The 17,907-nt window shown below is 43.9% G+C and overlaps 1 protein-coding gene, 2 long non-coding RNA genes and 2 pseudogenes across 5 annotated transcripts; 2 read left to right on the top strand and 3 right to left on the bottom strand.

The window, feature by feature from the left end:
• Positions 1–28: 28 nt before the first annotated feature.
• LOC116803227 lies at positions 29–2,705 on the bottom strand (annotated as a pseudogene).
• A 647-nt stretch (positions 2,706–3,352) lies between these two features.
• On the top strand, positions 3,353–5,011 carry LOC116803230. 3 transcript variants are annotated; one of them, XR_004363486.1, is made up of 4 exons: positions 3,353–3,739; positions 4,293–4,409; positions 4,467–4,802; positions 4,860–5,011. It is a non-coding gene; the product is annotated as an uncharacterized LOC116803230 (long non-coding RNA). The 3 variants fall into 3 exon arrangements; XR_004363487.1 differs by lacking the exon at positions 3,353–3,739 and having other exon boundaries at positions 4,123–4,409; positions 4,871–5,011; XR_004363485.1 differs by lacking the exon at positions 3,353–3,739 and having other exon boundaries at positions 4,123–4,409.
• A 2,102-nt stretch (positions 5,012–7,113) lies between these two features.
• LOC116803229 lies at positions 7,114–9,829 on the bottom strand (annotated as a pseudogene).
• Positions 9,830–10,443: 614 nt separating this feature from the next.
• LOC116803231 lies at positions 10,444–11,446 on the top strand. Its single transcript, XR_004363488.1, has 2 exons — positions 10,444–10,830; positions 11,381–11,446. It is a non-coding gene; the product is annotated as an uncharacterized LOC116803231 (long non-coding RNA).
• Positions 11,447–14,202: 2,756 nt separating this feature from the next.
• Positions 14,203–14,935, bottom strand: LOC116803228. Its single transcript, XM_032727105.1, has 2 exons — positions 14,547–14,935; positions 14,203–14,494 (listed from the first exon to the last, which is right to left on the bottom strand). The coding sequence occupies exons 1-2, from the start codon at positions 14,925–14,927 to the stop codon at positions 14,297–14,299; spliced, it is 579 nt and encodes a 192-aa protein (XP_032582996.1). The 5' UTR covers positions 14,928–14,935; the 3' UTR covers positions 14,203–14,296.
• Positions 14,936–17,907: the final 2,972 nt, after the last annotated feature.

Genomic DNA, 17,907 nt, shown 5'->3' with positions numbered 1-17,907 from the left:
CACGTAAGATAGCATAATCTCTCCACGGTACAATTGTATACATTATAATTAAGAGAGGCGTGTTGGCGAGGTGTGTTGCTGTCGGCAGTTGGAGTCTGCGGTTGGAGTTGGTGTCTTAAGCGGTGTCGCCGTAGGCGAAGTTTGTGCCGAACAGAGAGTTGCACACTTTCACGGCCACGTTGAGACGGGCGATCTTCTTGGATCTGCCGTGGGCGTGGAATTCCTGGTTGTCCACCGTGATTCCAGATGCTGCATGCCGGTGGTATTGTCGCCAGATGACCCGTAGTCCGAGTAGCTGAGTCCCGGGCGCATCTGCAGGGGAATTGATTACTGACAGTGAATATAGTGAGGTGGGCTGGCCTACAATGCAAAGAATGGTCGCCGGGTGCATGGTCTCCCAGCCAGAGGGTAGCTCCGTACGCACTGGCGGCTTCTTTGGTTCCTTCGGCGCGGCGGGAACTGGAGTTCCGGCATCCCCTCCGGCCTGCTGGGCAGCATTGGCCGAAGGGTGCATCTCGGGTACGACATAGCCCTCGCGCTCCCACTCCGTGAACAGCTTGTAGATGGCAAACGAAGCCAGATTCAACATGGGCAGATCATTATCCGGTGCATCGGCCTCATCCTCGTTAATGTCTATTGGCTCCGCACCTATCTCCACCTGGTGAATACGGGGAGGCTTAGGCGTCATCTTCGCAATTATAAAATCGCGCCAAGCCTTCTCGCAGGCCGCGTTCTTGGCTGTCATCTTTGAGGTACCCTTGCCCACGTACTGAGTCGAGTTCACATTGACAACGGCCGTGAATCCCCCGTCGGTATTGATGTCGATGGTGAAATCGCTGATGGTCACGCCCTTAACCTCGTTGAGGGCCATCAGAGCGTTTTTGGGGAGCATGGACTTGCGCAGCTGGCGATTCCGTCGCAGCTTCTTGTCCCGAGTGCGTTCTACGATCGAGTTAAAAGACATATATGTTATTGTAAAAATGTTAAGTAATTTCCAGTCTGTCCTTTCATAAGAACTCTAGTGATTCGTGTGTGTGTGCGATAAAAGTCTGGGAAAACTGTTCACCAAAGAATTCCACGCTTACCAGACGACTTCTTCCGCTTTTGGAAGATCTTTTTAAATGGGATCTTGCCCCCGATGCCGCTGGCACTGGTATTGTCCTCTATAATGTCGACGGACGGTTCATCGTCGACAGAGATCGGCTCCTCCTTGATGATAACTGGCAAGGCCAGCTTCGAGGCGATGGCGTCCGCATCCGGATTTTGCTGTTGGACGGACGAGTTCGGCACTTGAACGGGGACAGGAGTCGATGGCTGCTGAACAGCCACCGGAGTGGCCGGTGTCGGATATGAAGCCACCGGAGGAGACTGCTGCTCCTGGACATTGGCGGCCTGCAACGGCATTTGGATCAAAGGCTTGACTGTGGCATTGGGATTCTGCGTTTGCGAAAGAGTTAACCGATTAGTTAGCAAAGGCAACGGGCTGGTCCAGTGGGTCGACAGAAAAGCGACTCGCTGGCCAACGGAAACCATCAAGTCGTCAAGTTACCCGGAAGCGTCAGGGTGGTCGGCTGGTCAACTTAAAACCATAGTTCAGGAAATAGCCATGGCCATTCCTGCGACCCAAGTGCCCCGAAACGAAGCTCTGCACCAGCGGAGCCACCTGCCTAGCGACTGTGGATCTAGGGTAGGGTAACAATTCCCTCATTCATTTTAAGGGGTTAAAAACACCAAAGTCCGATTAACAAATAAATGCAGTCTTATGGTGAGTTAATTTTTCGCTAATGTATTCTGTTGCAGCGAGGTTCGAGAAAATCAAATTCTAATTCTAATACAATTTTCTCCGATATGCAAAAATAGAGTAATTTTTAATGACTAGTGCTCCATAAGTTACACAATTCTAAAATAAGTTAAATTTTTTCTTTCTATTTTAGTAAGAAACAAATCAAACACGAATTCATTTTGGACTTGGAATAGTATAGTTATGGGGATCCTTCGGTCATCGGCTGAGCTCATGGTCGCCGGCTCGTTTCGGGCACTTTCGGTGGAGTGAATGGGGATTGCTATCTGACCCAAAACTAATAATTTTAGTTACAATTTTGGGTGAATCCATTTTCAGTAGCCATAAAAGTTAGCGATAACCGCAAGTCCAGCGTGAAACTATCGCAGTACTAGCCATCTCTGGTTGATCGAAAGCACGAACGGAGTGGAATGAGTGCAATGACCAAATGGGTGGGATACAAATGCAATGGAAGAGGGAAAGCTGGGGGTGGGCTGGAGGGTGCATTGTGGATGCTGGTGGAATTCGGACAACGATCTGCAGTGCAGACTCTGCACTTTCGATTAACCCGCTTTTAGTGGCTATTGCAAATGAGTTCACAATTGTAATGAATACACACACTTTCACTTTGTGCGCTGCAAATTATAGAAATAAAATCGAAAACTTTGTTATTTCACAAATCAAATATGGATGAGTCCAACAATGGTTTTTGTTTTCGTGATCTATTTTCACTAGGGACACATTTCTTCACAGGGAAGTTTAAACTCACACTCCTGCACACACTTGAAAAAAATGCAGATTCTTACGTAAATGCCTCCAAAGACAAATGGCTTGTTGTTTGCCGTGAGTGGACGAAGTTTTCCCTCCATCTTGATTTTTTCGTTTTTGTAATTTAATTTTTCACTGTTCAAATCACAGAGATAGGCTTACTGCGCTGACGGGAAAAACCTAAATAGGGATGTAATGCATATATCAGAATATATCGATATTTGTTTCACATATTTTGAAAATCGATTCTTGTATTAAATATATTAGAGACATTTCACACTGGCCATAGTAATATAACCAAGTGAAGTTTATTTTTTGACCACAAATGTATAGTACTTTTAAAATATTTAAGCTGAAGACACTGTGCAGTTTAAAACACGACGAGTTAGAAAATGGCAATGCAATCACATATTAAATCGTTTTCATGACTTGCAAACACAATTTGGCAGTCCGCAGCGTGGGCAAAATCTATAAGGTTCCAATCAACGAAAAACAGAAAATGTGTTCACACTGTTTTAACAAGAGTTTTGCGTTTCCTCAACCACAGCAATAGGAAAGTTTGCGGATTTATGAAAATGAACACCGAATTAAGTGAATTAACTATCTGGGTTGGGATTAATCGCACAGTTTTTAATATTTTTCATATATTAAACAAATATTATTATTCGTCAAAGTAAGGTAAGATACCTGTAACTCAGATAGTGGTAGTTCGATGGAGAATTTTCGACATTCTTTTTGCACATCTATAGAAAGTGCCAAGACAAATAATTTTCTGAAAAAAATGGGAACATTTTTGAAAAGTGTTGGCATGGCAGTTTTGGACAAACTGCTCTAGAATCTGGAGCATAAGTCTCAACGCCCTGACTTTTTATAGTTCCTCAGATCTAAAAATTCATACGGACGGAAATGGACAGATCGCGGTTTTTATTATTTTACGAAAATTGAAGCAGTAGTCAACCTGCGCTGCATACAGGCTTAGTCCCAACTAGCACTTAAGGTTCGCGATGTTCCCAAGTTCATACAATCGGGCAGACGGACAAAAGACCATGGGAAAGCACGACTCGTTTTGTAATCATGGACTACAGAGAACTCATATACACCCACTTACAAAAAATTCAATTTAATTTTTCGCTGCTCAAGTCACAAAACTATTGACAATGAAGACAAACCCGGATCAAATAAAACCACAAGGTAACTATAGATTTATGTTTACATTGTAATATCTGAAACAAAATGATACAATTTTTATACCTTTTACTCGTAGAGCTATACTAGATTTGTTGAAAAGTATATAACAAGCAGAAGGAAGCGTTGCCGACTATATAAATTATATGTATTCTTGATCAGGATCAATAGCCGAGTCGATCAAGCCATGACCGTCTGTCCGTATGAACGTCGAGATCTCAGGAAATATAAAAGCTAGAAGGTTGAGATTCAGCATACAGATTTTAGAGACATAGATGTTGCGCAAGTTTATTTACAAACCGCATAAAACTACCACGCCCACACTTTTGAAAAATGTGTTGATTTTTTTTCACATTTGTATTAATCTTGTAAATTTGCAAGATCGATTTGCCTAATAACTTATTTTTGAACCATTTTTCGATATATTTTCATAATGTTATTAGTCTTCCATTATCCTAGAAAAACTATGAAATTTCGCGTTCGCATTCACACTAGCTGAGTAACGGGTATCTGATAGTTGGGCAACTCGACTATAGCATTCTCTCTTGTTTTATCTGAGGTCCACCCAAATAATACGCCTCTAAGAGAAGGAATTGAACAACATTGTAAATGAACCAACACCACCAAAAACGAAACAGGACGTAGAAGATTAATTGCCCTTCATACCTAAAATATTGTAAGTACAAAACAGGAAATCTTCTTAAAAATATAGTTCTTATAAACCTATATTTAGGGAAATGTAAAGCGACAGCTAACTGAGCTCGCCAACCGTTGAAATCCGACGAACATAGCGTAAGGCTCGGGTGGTTGTTTGAAGATATTCCAAGACGCACGCGCAAAGGTCCACCTGCTCCTTGTCGGTTATGTGGGTGGTGCTCTTGTCCTGGAATCTCAGCCTTATTTCATTGTGACGATTATCGATATGATTGCGTGCTACGAGCTTTTGCTCGATCCTCAACTGTGGTGAAGGATCATGTAATGCCCGTCCTTCCTTGGCCATTCTATACAGAAAATCCCAAAAAGTTATCATCCTGAATGGCCCCTCACAGGGAATACATCCTAGTCAGAGGTAAGCAAGTAGGGATTTTAATACATTACAAGAATATATATTTAAGCACGACTAAAGTTTTTTTACAGCTATTATACGGACGGAAGGATGATCTCCTTGGAAAATAATTAAATTAGACAAAATAGTTTTAGATTTAAGAAACTTATCAGACTTGCAACCCAAGAAATAATTAAAAATAAAATACATTGCTCTGGGCATAGAACACCATATACGCATGTATACAGTCGGCAGCCAAACACAAAACGAACAAAAATAAACATAGAAATAAGCGCTCTCATGTTATATAAATTGGAAGGACAAAAAATATTCTAGTTATTCTAGTGTCTTTGGTCTATGGCTTTACCCTACATACTGCCAACCATCCGGATGACAGACAACATCCTTGCTAGATCAAATATCTCTCATCGCCACTTTATCTCAAAATCATATCCAGGAAGTAACTATTCAGCTGACTGCAAGCAGAGGAAACTTTAATGTTGCCTTAATATACTGCCCTCCGACACTTAGATGAACAGTTGCCATTGCTGGGCAGTTCATCACACACAATTGGAGAAGCCACATGCTACCCCCACCGTGCAACTGCCTCTCCAAGTGCCATAGATTTTGGGATCTCCAATGGCTTTAGACAGCAACTAATCAGGGTGAAAGTGCTGACAGAACTGTTATCTGACCATCATCTGCCATTGATTGAAGACGCCAAATCATTTCGAAGTGTTAAAAAAATGCTGTCTCCACAAGCGAGAATTCGGATCTTTAAAGAACACATCGAGGCTACTGTAGAACTCAACATTTCCATTGACACTTTGCAGTAGGATGGAAGCGTACGTCGACTACTTCACATCGGCGATCATTGAAGCTGCAAGGCAGGCTACACCAAGTTGGTCTCACGGCCATAAGGCCTGCCATTTTAAGCTTGGAGGCTAGGGACTTGCTTAGCCACAAAAGACGCCTCAGAAGACAATACACCACGACAGGAGATCCTAGCATTTACCAGCAATATTCATACTCCGACGCTCAGACACGCCTATACCTTACCGCATGAAGTAATGATGCAACTAAAGGTTTTGTAGCCAAAAAAAAACCCTGGTTACTATGGCATAGACAACCGAACTGCGAAATTTCTATAACGTGCTTGCTCTTGGGAAAATATTTAATGCTATGCTAAGATTAGATAATTTTCCCAGGCAATGAAACGTGCGCGCATTGTAATGATCCCCAAAGCTGGAAAGTCACCAACACAGATCGACTCATATCGCCCGATAATCCTGCTACCAACTTTCTCCAAAGTTTTTGAGAGAATTTTGCTTACCCGCTTGATGGAACTGCCGGAGGTAGGTAACACATCCCACAAGAACTAGCTTTGAACAGTCGGCGAATTTTGGACGTGAAACAAGCGTTTGATAAGGTGTGGCATGAAGGTCTGCTATATAAAATGAAAGATCTCCTCCGAGCAGCCTATTATGCCATCCTCAGCTCCTTCATCGCTGATCGGCCCTTCGATGTTGCTGTACGAAACTGTCGGTCAAGCCTGGAACACATTCATGCAGGGGTTCCACAAGGAAGTGTGCTTGGACCCTTCCCGTATACCCTGTACACTGCTGACATGCCAACTCCCGTGAACAACACCGATGAAGCCTCCCCTGCTCAGCTGCTCCTGGCCACCTACACTGATGACACCGTCATGCTTGCGTCGCACTCATCCTTTCAATTCAGCCCAATGCAGTTCAGGAATGGCTGCTGCAATCGAGCGATGGACTGGTAAATGGAACAAATCCATTACATTCACTAAGTCGGACTGTGTCACATTTACCCTGCGACCTCAAACATGCCTAGGTCTTCTCTTTGACGGAAATACCATTGACCACGTCTCATCCCACTGCTACTTCGGAGTTGACCTTGATGGACGCTGAGTTGAAAAGCCCATATCACGGCAGTTAGAGCCAAATCCTCATGGAAGCTGAAAAAGCTGGACAGGCTTTTCCACTCAAGCAACCTCCATATGGCAGTTAAGGCTCCCTTAATAAAAGCCATATTAGGTCCAACACTGACCTACGCAATCCAAGTGTGGAGTGTGCCTCCGGGACTCAGCTCAATGGGCTTGGAGTAATACAATCGCGAGCGGCATGACATGCATCTGGGCTACCCTAGTATGTGAGCAACCGAGTCATCGAAAAGGACTTAAAAGTTGTCCCACTGGGAGACCAAATAAACTTCCACAGCAGCCGATATGCTGACAGACTTAGCGCCCACCCGAACACGTTGGCAAATCTTGTCGACCCTATTTCCCTTACACGTAAGATAGCATAATCTCTCCACGGTACAATTGTATACATTATAATTAAGAGAGGCGTGTTGGCGAGGTGTGTTGCTGTCGGCAGTTGGAGTCTGCGGTTGGAGTTGGTGTCTTAAGCGGTGTCGCCGTAGGCGAAGTTTGTGCCGAACAGAGAGTTGCACACTTTCACGGCCACGTTGAGACGGGCGATCTTCTTGGATCTGCCGTGGGCGTGGAATTCCTGGTTGTCCACCCGTGATTCCCAGATGCTGCATGCCGGTGGTATTGTCGCCAGATGACCCGTAGTCCGAGTAGCTGAGTCCCGGGCGCATCTGCAGGGGAATTGATTACTGACAGTGAATATAGTGAGGTGGGCTGGCCTACAATGCAAAGAATGGTCGCCGGGTGCATGGTCTCCCAGCCAGAGGTAGCTCCGTACGCACTGGCGGCTTCTTTGGTTCCTTGGGCGCGGCGGGAACTGGAGTTCCGGCATCCCCTCCGGCCTGCTGGGCAGCATTGGCCGAAGGGTGCATCTCGGGTACGACATAGCCCTCGCGCTCCCACTCCGTGAAGAGCTTGTAGATGGCAAACGAAGCCAGATTCAACATGGGCAGATCATCATCCGGTGCATCGGCCTCATCCTCGTTAGTGTCTATTGGCTCCGCACCTATCTCCACCTGGTGAATACGGGGAGGCTTAGGCGTCATCTTCGCAATTATAAAATCGCGCCAAGCCTTCTCGCAGGCCGCGTTCTTGGCTGTCATCTTTGAGGTACCCTTGCCCACGTACTGAGTCGAGTTCACAGTGACAACGGCCGTGAATCCCCCGTCGGTATTGAAGTCGATGGTGAAATCGCTGATGGTCACGCCCTTAACCTCGTTGAGGGCCATCAGAGCGTTTTTGGGGAGCATGGACTTGCGCAGCTGGCGATTCCGTCGCAGCTTCTTGTCCCGAGTGCGTTCTACGATCGAGTTAAAAGACATATATGTTATTGTAAAAATGTTAAGTAATTTCCAGTCTGTCCTTTCATAAGAACTCTAGTGATTCGTGTGTGTGTGCGATAAAAGTCTGGGAAAACTGTTCACCAAAGAATTCCACGCTTACAGACGACTTCTTCCGCTTTTGGAAGATCTTTTTAAATGGGATCTTGCCCCCGATGCCGCTGGCACTGGTATTGTCCTCTATAATGTCGACGGACGGTTCATCGTCGACAGAGATCGGCTCCTCCTTGATGATAACTGGCAAGGCAGCTTCGAGGCGATGGCGTCCACATCCGGATTTTGCTGTTGGACGGACGAGTTCGGCACTTGAACGGGGACAGGAGTCGATGGCTGCTGAACAGCCACCGGAGTGGCCGGTGTCGGATATGAAGCCACCGGAGGAGACTGCTGCTCCTGGACATTGGCGGCCTGCAACGGCATTTGGATCAAAGGCTTGACGGTGGCATTGGGATTCTGCGTTTGCGAAAGAGTTAACCGATTAGTTAGCAAAGGCAACGGGCTGGTCCAGTGGGTCGACAGAAAAGCGACTCGCTGACCAACGGAAACCATCAAGTCGTCAAGTTACCCGGAAGCGTCAGGGTGGTCGGCTGGTCAACTTAAAACCATAGTTCAGGAAATAGCCATGGCCATTCCTGCGACCAAGTGCCCCGAAACGAAACTCTGCACCAGCGGAGCCACCTGCCCAGCGACTGTGGATCTAGGGTAGGGTAACAATTCCCTCATTCATTTTAAGGGGTTAAAAACACCAAAGTCCGATTAACAAATAAATGCAGTCTTATGGTGAGTTAATTTTTCGCTAATGTATTCTGTTGCAGCGAGGTTCGAGAAAATCAAATTCTAATTCTAATACAATTTTCTCCGATATGCAAAAATAGAGTAATTTTTAATGACTAGTGCTCCATAAGTTACACAATTCTAAAATAAGTTAAATTTTTTCTTTCTATTTAAGTACGAAACAAATCAACACGAATTCATTTTGGACTTGGAATAGTATAGTTATGGGGATCCTTCGGTCATCGGCTGAGCTCATGGTCGCCGGCTCGTTTCGGGCACTTTCGGTGGAGTGAATGGGGATTGCTATCTGACGCAAAAACTAATAATTTTAGTTACAATTTTGGGTGAATCCATTTTCATTAGCCATAAAAGTTAGCGATAACCGCAAGTCCAGCGTGAAACTATCGCAGTGCTAGCCATCTCTGGTTGATCGAAAGCACGAACGGAGGGGAATGAGTGCAATGACCAAATGGGTGGGATACAAATGCAATGGAAGAGGGAAAGCTGGGGGTGGGCTGGAGGGTGCATTGTGGATGCTGGTGGAATTCGGACAACGATCTGCAGTGCAGACTCTGCACTTTCGATTAACCCGCTTTTAGTGGCTATTGCAAATGAGTTCACAATTGTAATGAATACACACACTTTCACTTTGTGCGCTGCAAATTATAGAAATAAAATCGAAAACTTTGTTATTTCACAAAACAAATATGGATGAGTCCAACAATGGTTTTTGTTTTCGTGATCTATTTTCACTAGAGACACATCTCTTCACAGGGAAGTTTAAACTCACACTCCTGCACACACTTGGAAAAAATGCAGATTCTTACGTAAATGCCTCCAAAGACAAATGGCTTGTTGTTTGCCGTGAGTGGACGAAGTTTTCCCTCCATCTTGATTTTTTCGTTTTTGTAATTTAATTTTTCACTGTTCAAATCACAGAGATAAGCTTACTGCGCTGACGGGAAAAACCTAAATAGGGATGTAATGCATATATCAGAATATATCGATATTTGTTTCACATATTTTGAAAATCGATTCTTGTATTAAATATATTAGAGACATTTCACACTCTCCATAGTAATATAACCAAGTGAAGTTTATTTTTTGACCACAAATGTATAGTACTTTTTAAAATATTTAAGCTGAAGACACTGTGCATTTTAAAACACGACGAGTTAGAAAATGGCAATGCAATCACATATTAAATCGTTTTTCATGACTTGCAAACACAATTTGGCAGTCCGCAGCGTGGGCAAAATCTATAAGGTTCCAATCAACGAAAAACAGAAAATGTGTTCACACTGTTTTAACAAGAGTTTTGCGTTTCCTCAACCACAGCAATAGGAAAGTTTGCGGATTTATGAAAATGAACACCGAATTAAGTGAATTAACTATCTGGGTTGGGATTAATCGCACAGTTTTAATATTTTTCATATATTAAACAAATATTATTATTCGTCAAAGTAAGGTAAGATACCTGTAACTCAGATAGTGGTAGTTCGATGGATAATTTTCGACATTCTTTTTGCACATCTATAGAAAGTGCCAAGACAAATAATTTTCTGAAAAAAATGGGAACATTTTTGAAAAGTGTTGGCATGGCAGTTTTGGACAAACTGCTCTAGAATCTGGAGCATAAGTCTCAACGCCCTGACTTTTTATAGTTCCTCAGATCTAAAAATTCATACGGACGGAAATGGACAGATCGCGGTTTTTATTATTTTACGAAAATTGAAGCAGTAGTCAACCTGCGCTGCATATAGGCTTAGTCCCAACTAGCACTTAAGGTTCGCGATGTTCCCAAGTTCATACAATCGGGCAGACGGACAAAAGACCATGGGAAAGCACGACTCGTTTTGTAATCATAGACTACAGAGAACTCATATACACCCACTTACAAAAAATCCAATTTAATTTTTCGCTGCTCAAGTCACAAAACTATTGACAATGAAGACAAACCCGGATCAAATAAAACCACAAGGTAACTATAGATTTATGTTTACATTGTAATATCTGAAACAAAATGATACAATTTTTTATACCTTTTACTCGTAGAGCTATACTAGATTTGTTGAAAAGTATATAACAAGCAGAAGGAAGCGTTGCCGACTATATAAATTATATGTATTCTTGATCAGGATCAATAGCGAGTCGATCAGCCATGACCGCTGTCCGTATGAACGTCGAGATCTCAGGAAATATAAAAGCTAGAAGGTTGAGATTCAGCATACAGATTTTAGAGACATAGATGTTGCGCAAGTTTATTTACAAACCGATAAAACTACCACGCCCACACTTTTTGAAAAATGTGTTGATTTTTTTCACATTTGTATTAATCTTGTAAATTGCAAGATCGATTTGCCTAATAACTTATTTTTGAACCATTTTTCGATATATTTTCATAATGTTATTAGTCTTCCATTATCCTAGAAAAAACTATGAAATTTCGCGTTCGCATTCACACTAGCTGAGTAACGGGTATCTGATAGTTGGGCAACTCGACTATAGCATTCTCTCTTGTTTTATCTGAGGTCCACCCAAATAATACGCCTCTAAGAGAAGGAATTGAACAACATTGTAAATGAACCAACACCACCCAAAAACGAAACAGGACGTAGAAGATTAATTGCCCTTCATACCTAAAATATTGTAAGTACAAAACAGGAAATCTTTCTTAAAAATATAGTTCTTATAAACCTATATTTAGGGAAATGTAAGCGGACAGCTAACTGAGCTCGCCAACCGTTGAAATCCGACGAACATAGCGTAAGGCTCGGGTGGTTGTTTGAAGATATTCCAAGACGCACGCGCAAAGGTCCACCTGCTCCTTGTCGGTTATGTGGGTGGTGCTCTTGTCCTGGAATCTCAGCCTTATTTCATTGTGACGATTATCGATATGATTGCGTGCTACGAGCTTTTGCTCGATCCTCAACTGTGGTGAAGGATCATGTAATGCCCGTCCTTCCTTGGCCATTTTATACAGAAAATCCAAAAAGTTATCATCCTGAATGGCCCCTCACAGGGAATACATCCTAGTCAGAGGTAAGCAAGTAGGGATTTTAATACATTACAAGAATATATATTTAAGGCACGACTAAAGTTTTTTTACAGCTATTATACGGACGGAAGGATGATCTCCTGGAAAATAATTAAATTAGACAAAATAGTTTTAGATTTAAGAAACTTATCAGACTTGCAACCCAAGAAATAATTAAAAATAAAATACATTGCTCTGGGCATAGAACACCATATACGCATGTATACAGTCGGCAGCAAACACAAAACGAACAAAATAAACATTAGAAATAAGCGCTCTCATGTTATATAAATTGCAAGGACAAAAAATATTCTAGTTATTCTAGTGTCTTTGGTCTATGGCTTTTACCCTACATACTGCCAACCATCCGGATGACAGACAACATCCTTGCTAGATCAAATATCTCTCATCGCCACTTTATCTCAAAATCATATCCAGGAAGTAACTATTCAGCTGACTGCAAGCAGAGAAACTTTAATGTTGCCTTAATATACTGCCCTCCGACACTTAGATGAACAGTTGCCATTGCTGGGCAGTTCATCACACACAATTGGAGAAGCCACATGCTACCCCCACCGTGCAACTGCCTCTCCAAGTGCCATAGATTTTGGGATCTCCAATGGCTTTAGACAGCAACTAATCAGGGTGAAAGTGCTGACAGAACTGTTATCTGACCATCATCTGCCATTGATTGAAGACGCCCAATCATTTCGAAGTGTTAAAAAAATGCTGTCTCCACAAGCGAGAATTCGGATCTTTAAAGAACACATCGAGGCTACTGTAGAACTCAACATTTCCATTGACACTTTGCAGTAGGATGGAAGCGTACGTCGACTACTTCACATCGGCGATCATTGAAGCTGCAAGGCAGGCTACACCAAGTTGGTCTCACGGCCATAAGGCCTGCCATTTTAAGCTTGGAGGCTAGGGACTTGCTTAGCCACAAAAGACGCCTCAGAAGACAATACACCACGACAGGAGATCCTAGCATTTACCAGCAATATTCATACTCCGACGCTCAGACACGCCCTATACCTTACCGCATGAAGTAATGATGCAACTAAAGGTTTTGTAGCCAAAAAAAAACCCTGGTTACTATGGCATAGACAACCGAACTGCGAAATTTCTATAACGTGCTTGCTCTTGGGAAAATATTTAATGCTATGCTAAGATTAGATAATTTTCCCAGGCAATGAAAACGTGCGCGCATTGTAATGATCCCCAAAGCTGGAAAGTCACCAACACAGATCGACTCATATCGCCCGATAATCCTGCTACCAACTTTCTCCAAAGTTTTTGAGAGAATTTTGCTTACCCGCTTGATGGAACTGCCGGAGGTAGGTAACACATCCCACAAGAACTAGCTTTGAACAGTCGGCGAATTTTTGGACGTGAAACAAGCGTTTGATAAGGTGTGGCATGAAGGTCTGCTATATAAAATGAAAGATCTCCTCCGAGCAGCCTATTATGCCATCCTCAGCTCCTTCATCGCTGATCGGCCCTTCGATGTTGCTGTACGAAACTGTCGGTCAAGCCTGGAACACATTCATGCAGGGGTTCCACAGGAAGTGTGCTTGGACCCTTCCCGTATACCCTGTACACTGCTGACATGCCAACTCCCGTGAACAACACCGATGAAGCCTCCCCTGCTCAGCTGCTCCTGGCCACCTACACTGATGACACCGTCATGCTTGCGTCGCACTCATCCTTTCAATTCAGCCCAATGCAGTTCAGGAATGGCTGCTGCAATCGAGCGATGGACTGGTAAATGGAACAAATCCATTACATTCACTAAGTCGGACTGTGTCACATTTACCCTGCGACCTCAAACATGCCTAGGTCTTCTCTTTGACGGAAATACCATTGACCACGTCTCATCCCACTGCTACTTCGGAGTTGACCTTGATGGACGCTGAGTTGAAAAGCCCATATCACGGCAGTTAGAGCCAAATCCTCATGGAAGCTGAAAAAGCTGGACAGGCTTTTCCACTCAAGCAACCTCCATATGGCAGTTAAGCTCCCTTAATAAAAGCCATATTAGGTCCAACACTGACCTACGCAATCCAAGTGTGGAGTGTGCCTCCGGGACTCAGCTCAATGGGCTTGGAGTAATACAATCGCGAGCGGCATGACATGCATCTGGGCTACCCTAGTATGTGAGCAACCGAGTCATCGAAAAGGACTTAAAAGTTGTCCCACTGGGAGACCAAATAAACTTCCACAGCAGCCGATATGCTGACAGACTTAGCGCCCACCCGAACACGTTGGCAAATCTTGTCGACCCTATTTCCCTTACACGTAAGATAGCATAATCTCTCCACGGTACAATTGTATACATTATAATTAAGAGAGGCGTGTTGGCGAGGTGTGTTGCTGTCGGCAGTTGGAGTCTGCGGTTGGAGTTGGTGTCTTAAGCGGTGTCGCCGTAGGCGAAGTTTGTGCCGAACAGAGAGTTGCACACTTTCACGGCCACGTTGAGACGGGCGATCTTCTTGGATCTGCCGTGGGCGTGGAATTCCTGGTTGTCCACCGTGATTCCCAGATGCTGCATGCCGGTGGTATTGTCGCCAGATGACCCGTAGTCCGAGTAGCTGAGTCCCGGGCGCATCTGCAGGGGAATTGATTACTGACAGTGAATATAGTGAGGTGGGCTGGCCTACAATGCAAAGAATGGTCGCCGGGTGCATGGTCTCCCAGCCAGAGGGTAGCTCCGTACGCACTGGCGGCTTCTTTTGGTTCCTTGGCGCGGCGGGAACTGGAGTTCCGGCATCCCCTCCGGCCTGCTGGGCAGCATTGGCCGAAGGGTGCATCTCGGGTACGACATAGCCCTCGCGCTCCCACTCCGTGAACAGCTTGTAGATGGCAAACGAAGCCAGATTCAACATGGGCAGATCATCATCCGGTGCATCGGCCTCATCCTCGTTAGTGTCTATTGGCTCCGCACCTATCTCCACCTGGTGAATACGGGGAGGCTTAGGCGTCATCTTCGCAATTATAAAATCGCGCCAAGCCTTCTCGCAGGCCGCGTTCTTGGCTGTCATTTTGAGGTACCCTTGCCCACGTACTGAGTCGAGTTCACAGTTGACAACGGCCGTGAATCCCCCGTCGGTATTGAGTCGATGGTGAAATCGCTGATGGTCACGCCCTTAACCTCGTTTGAGGGCCATCAGAGCGTTTTTGGGAGCATGGACTTGCGCAGCTGGCGATTCCGTCGCAGCTTCTTGTCCCGAGTGCTTCTACGATCGAGTTAAAAGACATATATGTTATTGTAAAAATGTTAAGTAATTTCCAGTCTGTCCTTTCATAAGAACTCTAGTGATTCGTGGTGTGTGCGATAAAAGTCTGGAAAACTGTTCACCAAAGAATTCCACGCTTACCAGACGACTTCTTCCGCTTTTGGAAGATCTTTTTAAATGGGATCTTGCCCCCGATGCGCTGGCACTGGTATTGTCCTCTATAATGTCGACGGACGGTTCATCGTCGACAGAGATCGGCTCCTCCTTGATGATAACTGCAAGGCCAGCTTCGAGGCGATGGCGTCCGCATCCGGATTTTGCTGTTGACGGACGAGTTCGGCACTTGAACGGGGACAGGAGTCGATGGCTGCTGAACAGCCACCGGAGTGGCCGGTGTCGGATATGAAGCCACCGGAGGAGACTGTCTCCTGGACATTGGCGGCCTGCAACGGCATTTGGATCAAAGGCTTGACGGTGGCATTGGGATTCTGCGTTTGCGAAAGAGTTAACGATTAGTTAGCAAAGGCAACGGCTGGTCCAGTGGGTCGACAGAAAAGCGACTCGCTACCAACGGAAACCATCAAGTCGTCAAGTTACCCGAAGCGTCAGGGTGGTCGGCTGTCAACTTAAAACCATAGTTCAGGAAATAGCCATGGCCATTCCTGCGACCCAAGTGCCCCGAATTTGGATCAAAGGCTTGACGGTGGCATTGGGATTCTGCGTTTGCGAAAGAGTTAACCGATTAGTTAGCAAAGGCAACGGGCTGGTCCAGTGGGTCGACAGAAAAGCGACTCGCTGACCAACGGAAACCATCAAGTCGTCAAGTTACCCGGAAGCGTCAGGGTGGTCGGCTGGTCAACTTAAAACCATAGTTCAGGAAATAGCCATGGCCATTCCTGCGACCCAAGTGCCCCGAAACGAACTCTGCACCAGCGGAGCCACCTGCCCAGCGACTGTGGATCTAGGGTAGGGTAACAATTCCCTCATTCATTTTAAGGGGTTAAAAACACCAAAGTCCGATTAACAAATAAATGCAGTCTTATGGTGAGTTAATTTTTCGCTAATGTATTCTGTTGCAGCGAGGTTCGAGAAAATCAAATTCTAATTCTAATACAATTTTCTCCGATATGCAAAAATAGAGTAATTTTTAATGACTAGTGCTCATAAGTTACACAATTCTAAAATAAGTTAAATTTTTTCTTTCTATTTAAGTAGAAACAAATCAACACGAATTCATTTTGGACTTGGAATAGTATAGTTATGGGGATCCTTCGGTCATCGGCTGAGCTCATGGTCGCCGGCTCGTTTCGGGCACTTTCGGTGGAGTGAATGGGGATTGCTATCTGACGCAAAACTAATAATTTTAGTTACAATTTTGGGTGAATCCATTTTCATAGCCATAAAAGTTAGCGATAACCGCAAGTCCAGCGTGAAACTATCGCAGTGCTAGCCATCTCTGGTTGATCGAAAGCACGAACGGAGGGAATGAGTGCAATGACCAAATGGGTGGGATACAAATGCAATGGAAGAGGGAAAGCTGGGGGTGGGCTGGAGGGTGCATTGTGGATGCTGGTGGAATTCGGACAACGATCTGCAGTGCAGACTCTGCACTTTCGATTAACCCGCTTTTAGTGGCTATTGCAAATGAGTTCACAATTGTAATGAATACACACACTTTCACTTTGTGCGCTGCAAATTATAGAAATAAATCGAAAACTTTGTTATTTCACAAAATATGGATGAGTCCAACAATGGTTTTTGTTTTCGTGATCTATTTTCACTAGGACACATCTCTTCACAGGGAAGTTTAAACTCACACTCCTGCACACACTTGGAAAAAATGCAGATTCTTACGTAAATGCCTCCAAAGACAAATGGCTTGTTGTTTGCCGTGAGTGGACGAAGTTTTCCCTCCATCTTGATTTTTTCGTTTTTGTAATTTAATTTTTCACTGTTCAAATCACAGAGATAAGCTTACTGCGCTGACGGGAAAAACCTAAATAGGGATGTAATGCATATATCAGAATATATCGATATTTGTTTCACATATTTTGAAAATCGATTCTTGTATTAAATATATTAGGACATTTCACACTCCCATAGTAATATAACCAAGTGAAGTTTATTTTTTGACCACAAATGTATAGTACTTTTAAAATATTTAAGCTGAAGACACTGTGCATTTTAAAACACGACGAGTTAGAAAATGGCAATGCAATCACATATTAAATCGTTTTCATGACTTGCAAACACAATTTGGCAGTCCGCAGCGTGGGCAAAATCTATAAGGTTCCAATCAACGAAAAACAGAAAATGTGTTCCACTGTTTTAACAAGAGTTTTGCGTTTCCTCAACCACAGCAATAGGAAAGTTTGCGGATTTATGAAAATGAACACCGAATTAAGTGAATTAACTATCTGGGTTGGGATTAATCGCACAGTTTTTAATATTTTTATATATTAAAAAATATTATTATTCGTCAAAGTAAGGTAAGATACCTGTAACTCAGATAGTGGTAGTTCGATGGAAATTTTCGACATTCTTTTTGCACATCTATAGAAAGTGCCAAGACAAATAATTTTCTGAAAAAAATGGGAACATTTTTGAAAAGTGTTGGCATGGCAGTTTTGGACAAACTGCTCTAGAATCTGGAGCATAAGTCTCAACGCCCTGACTTTTTATAGTTCCTCAGATCTAAAAATTCATACGGACGGAAATGGACAGATCGCGGTTTTTATTATTTTACGAAAATTGAAGCAGTAGTCAACCTGCGCTGCATATAGGC

This window comes from Drosophila sechellia, unplaced genomic scaffold, assembly GCF_004382195.2.
Source record: "Drosophila sechellia strain sech25 unplaced genomic scaffold, ASM438219v1 U_336, whole genome shotgun sequence".
Lineage (NCBI taxonomy): Eukaryota > Metazoa > Arthropoda > Insecta > Diptera > Drosophilidae > Drosophila > Drosophila sechellia.
This window is presented reverse-complemented; position numbering and strand designations above follow the sequence as displayed.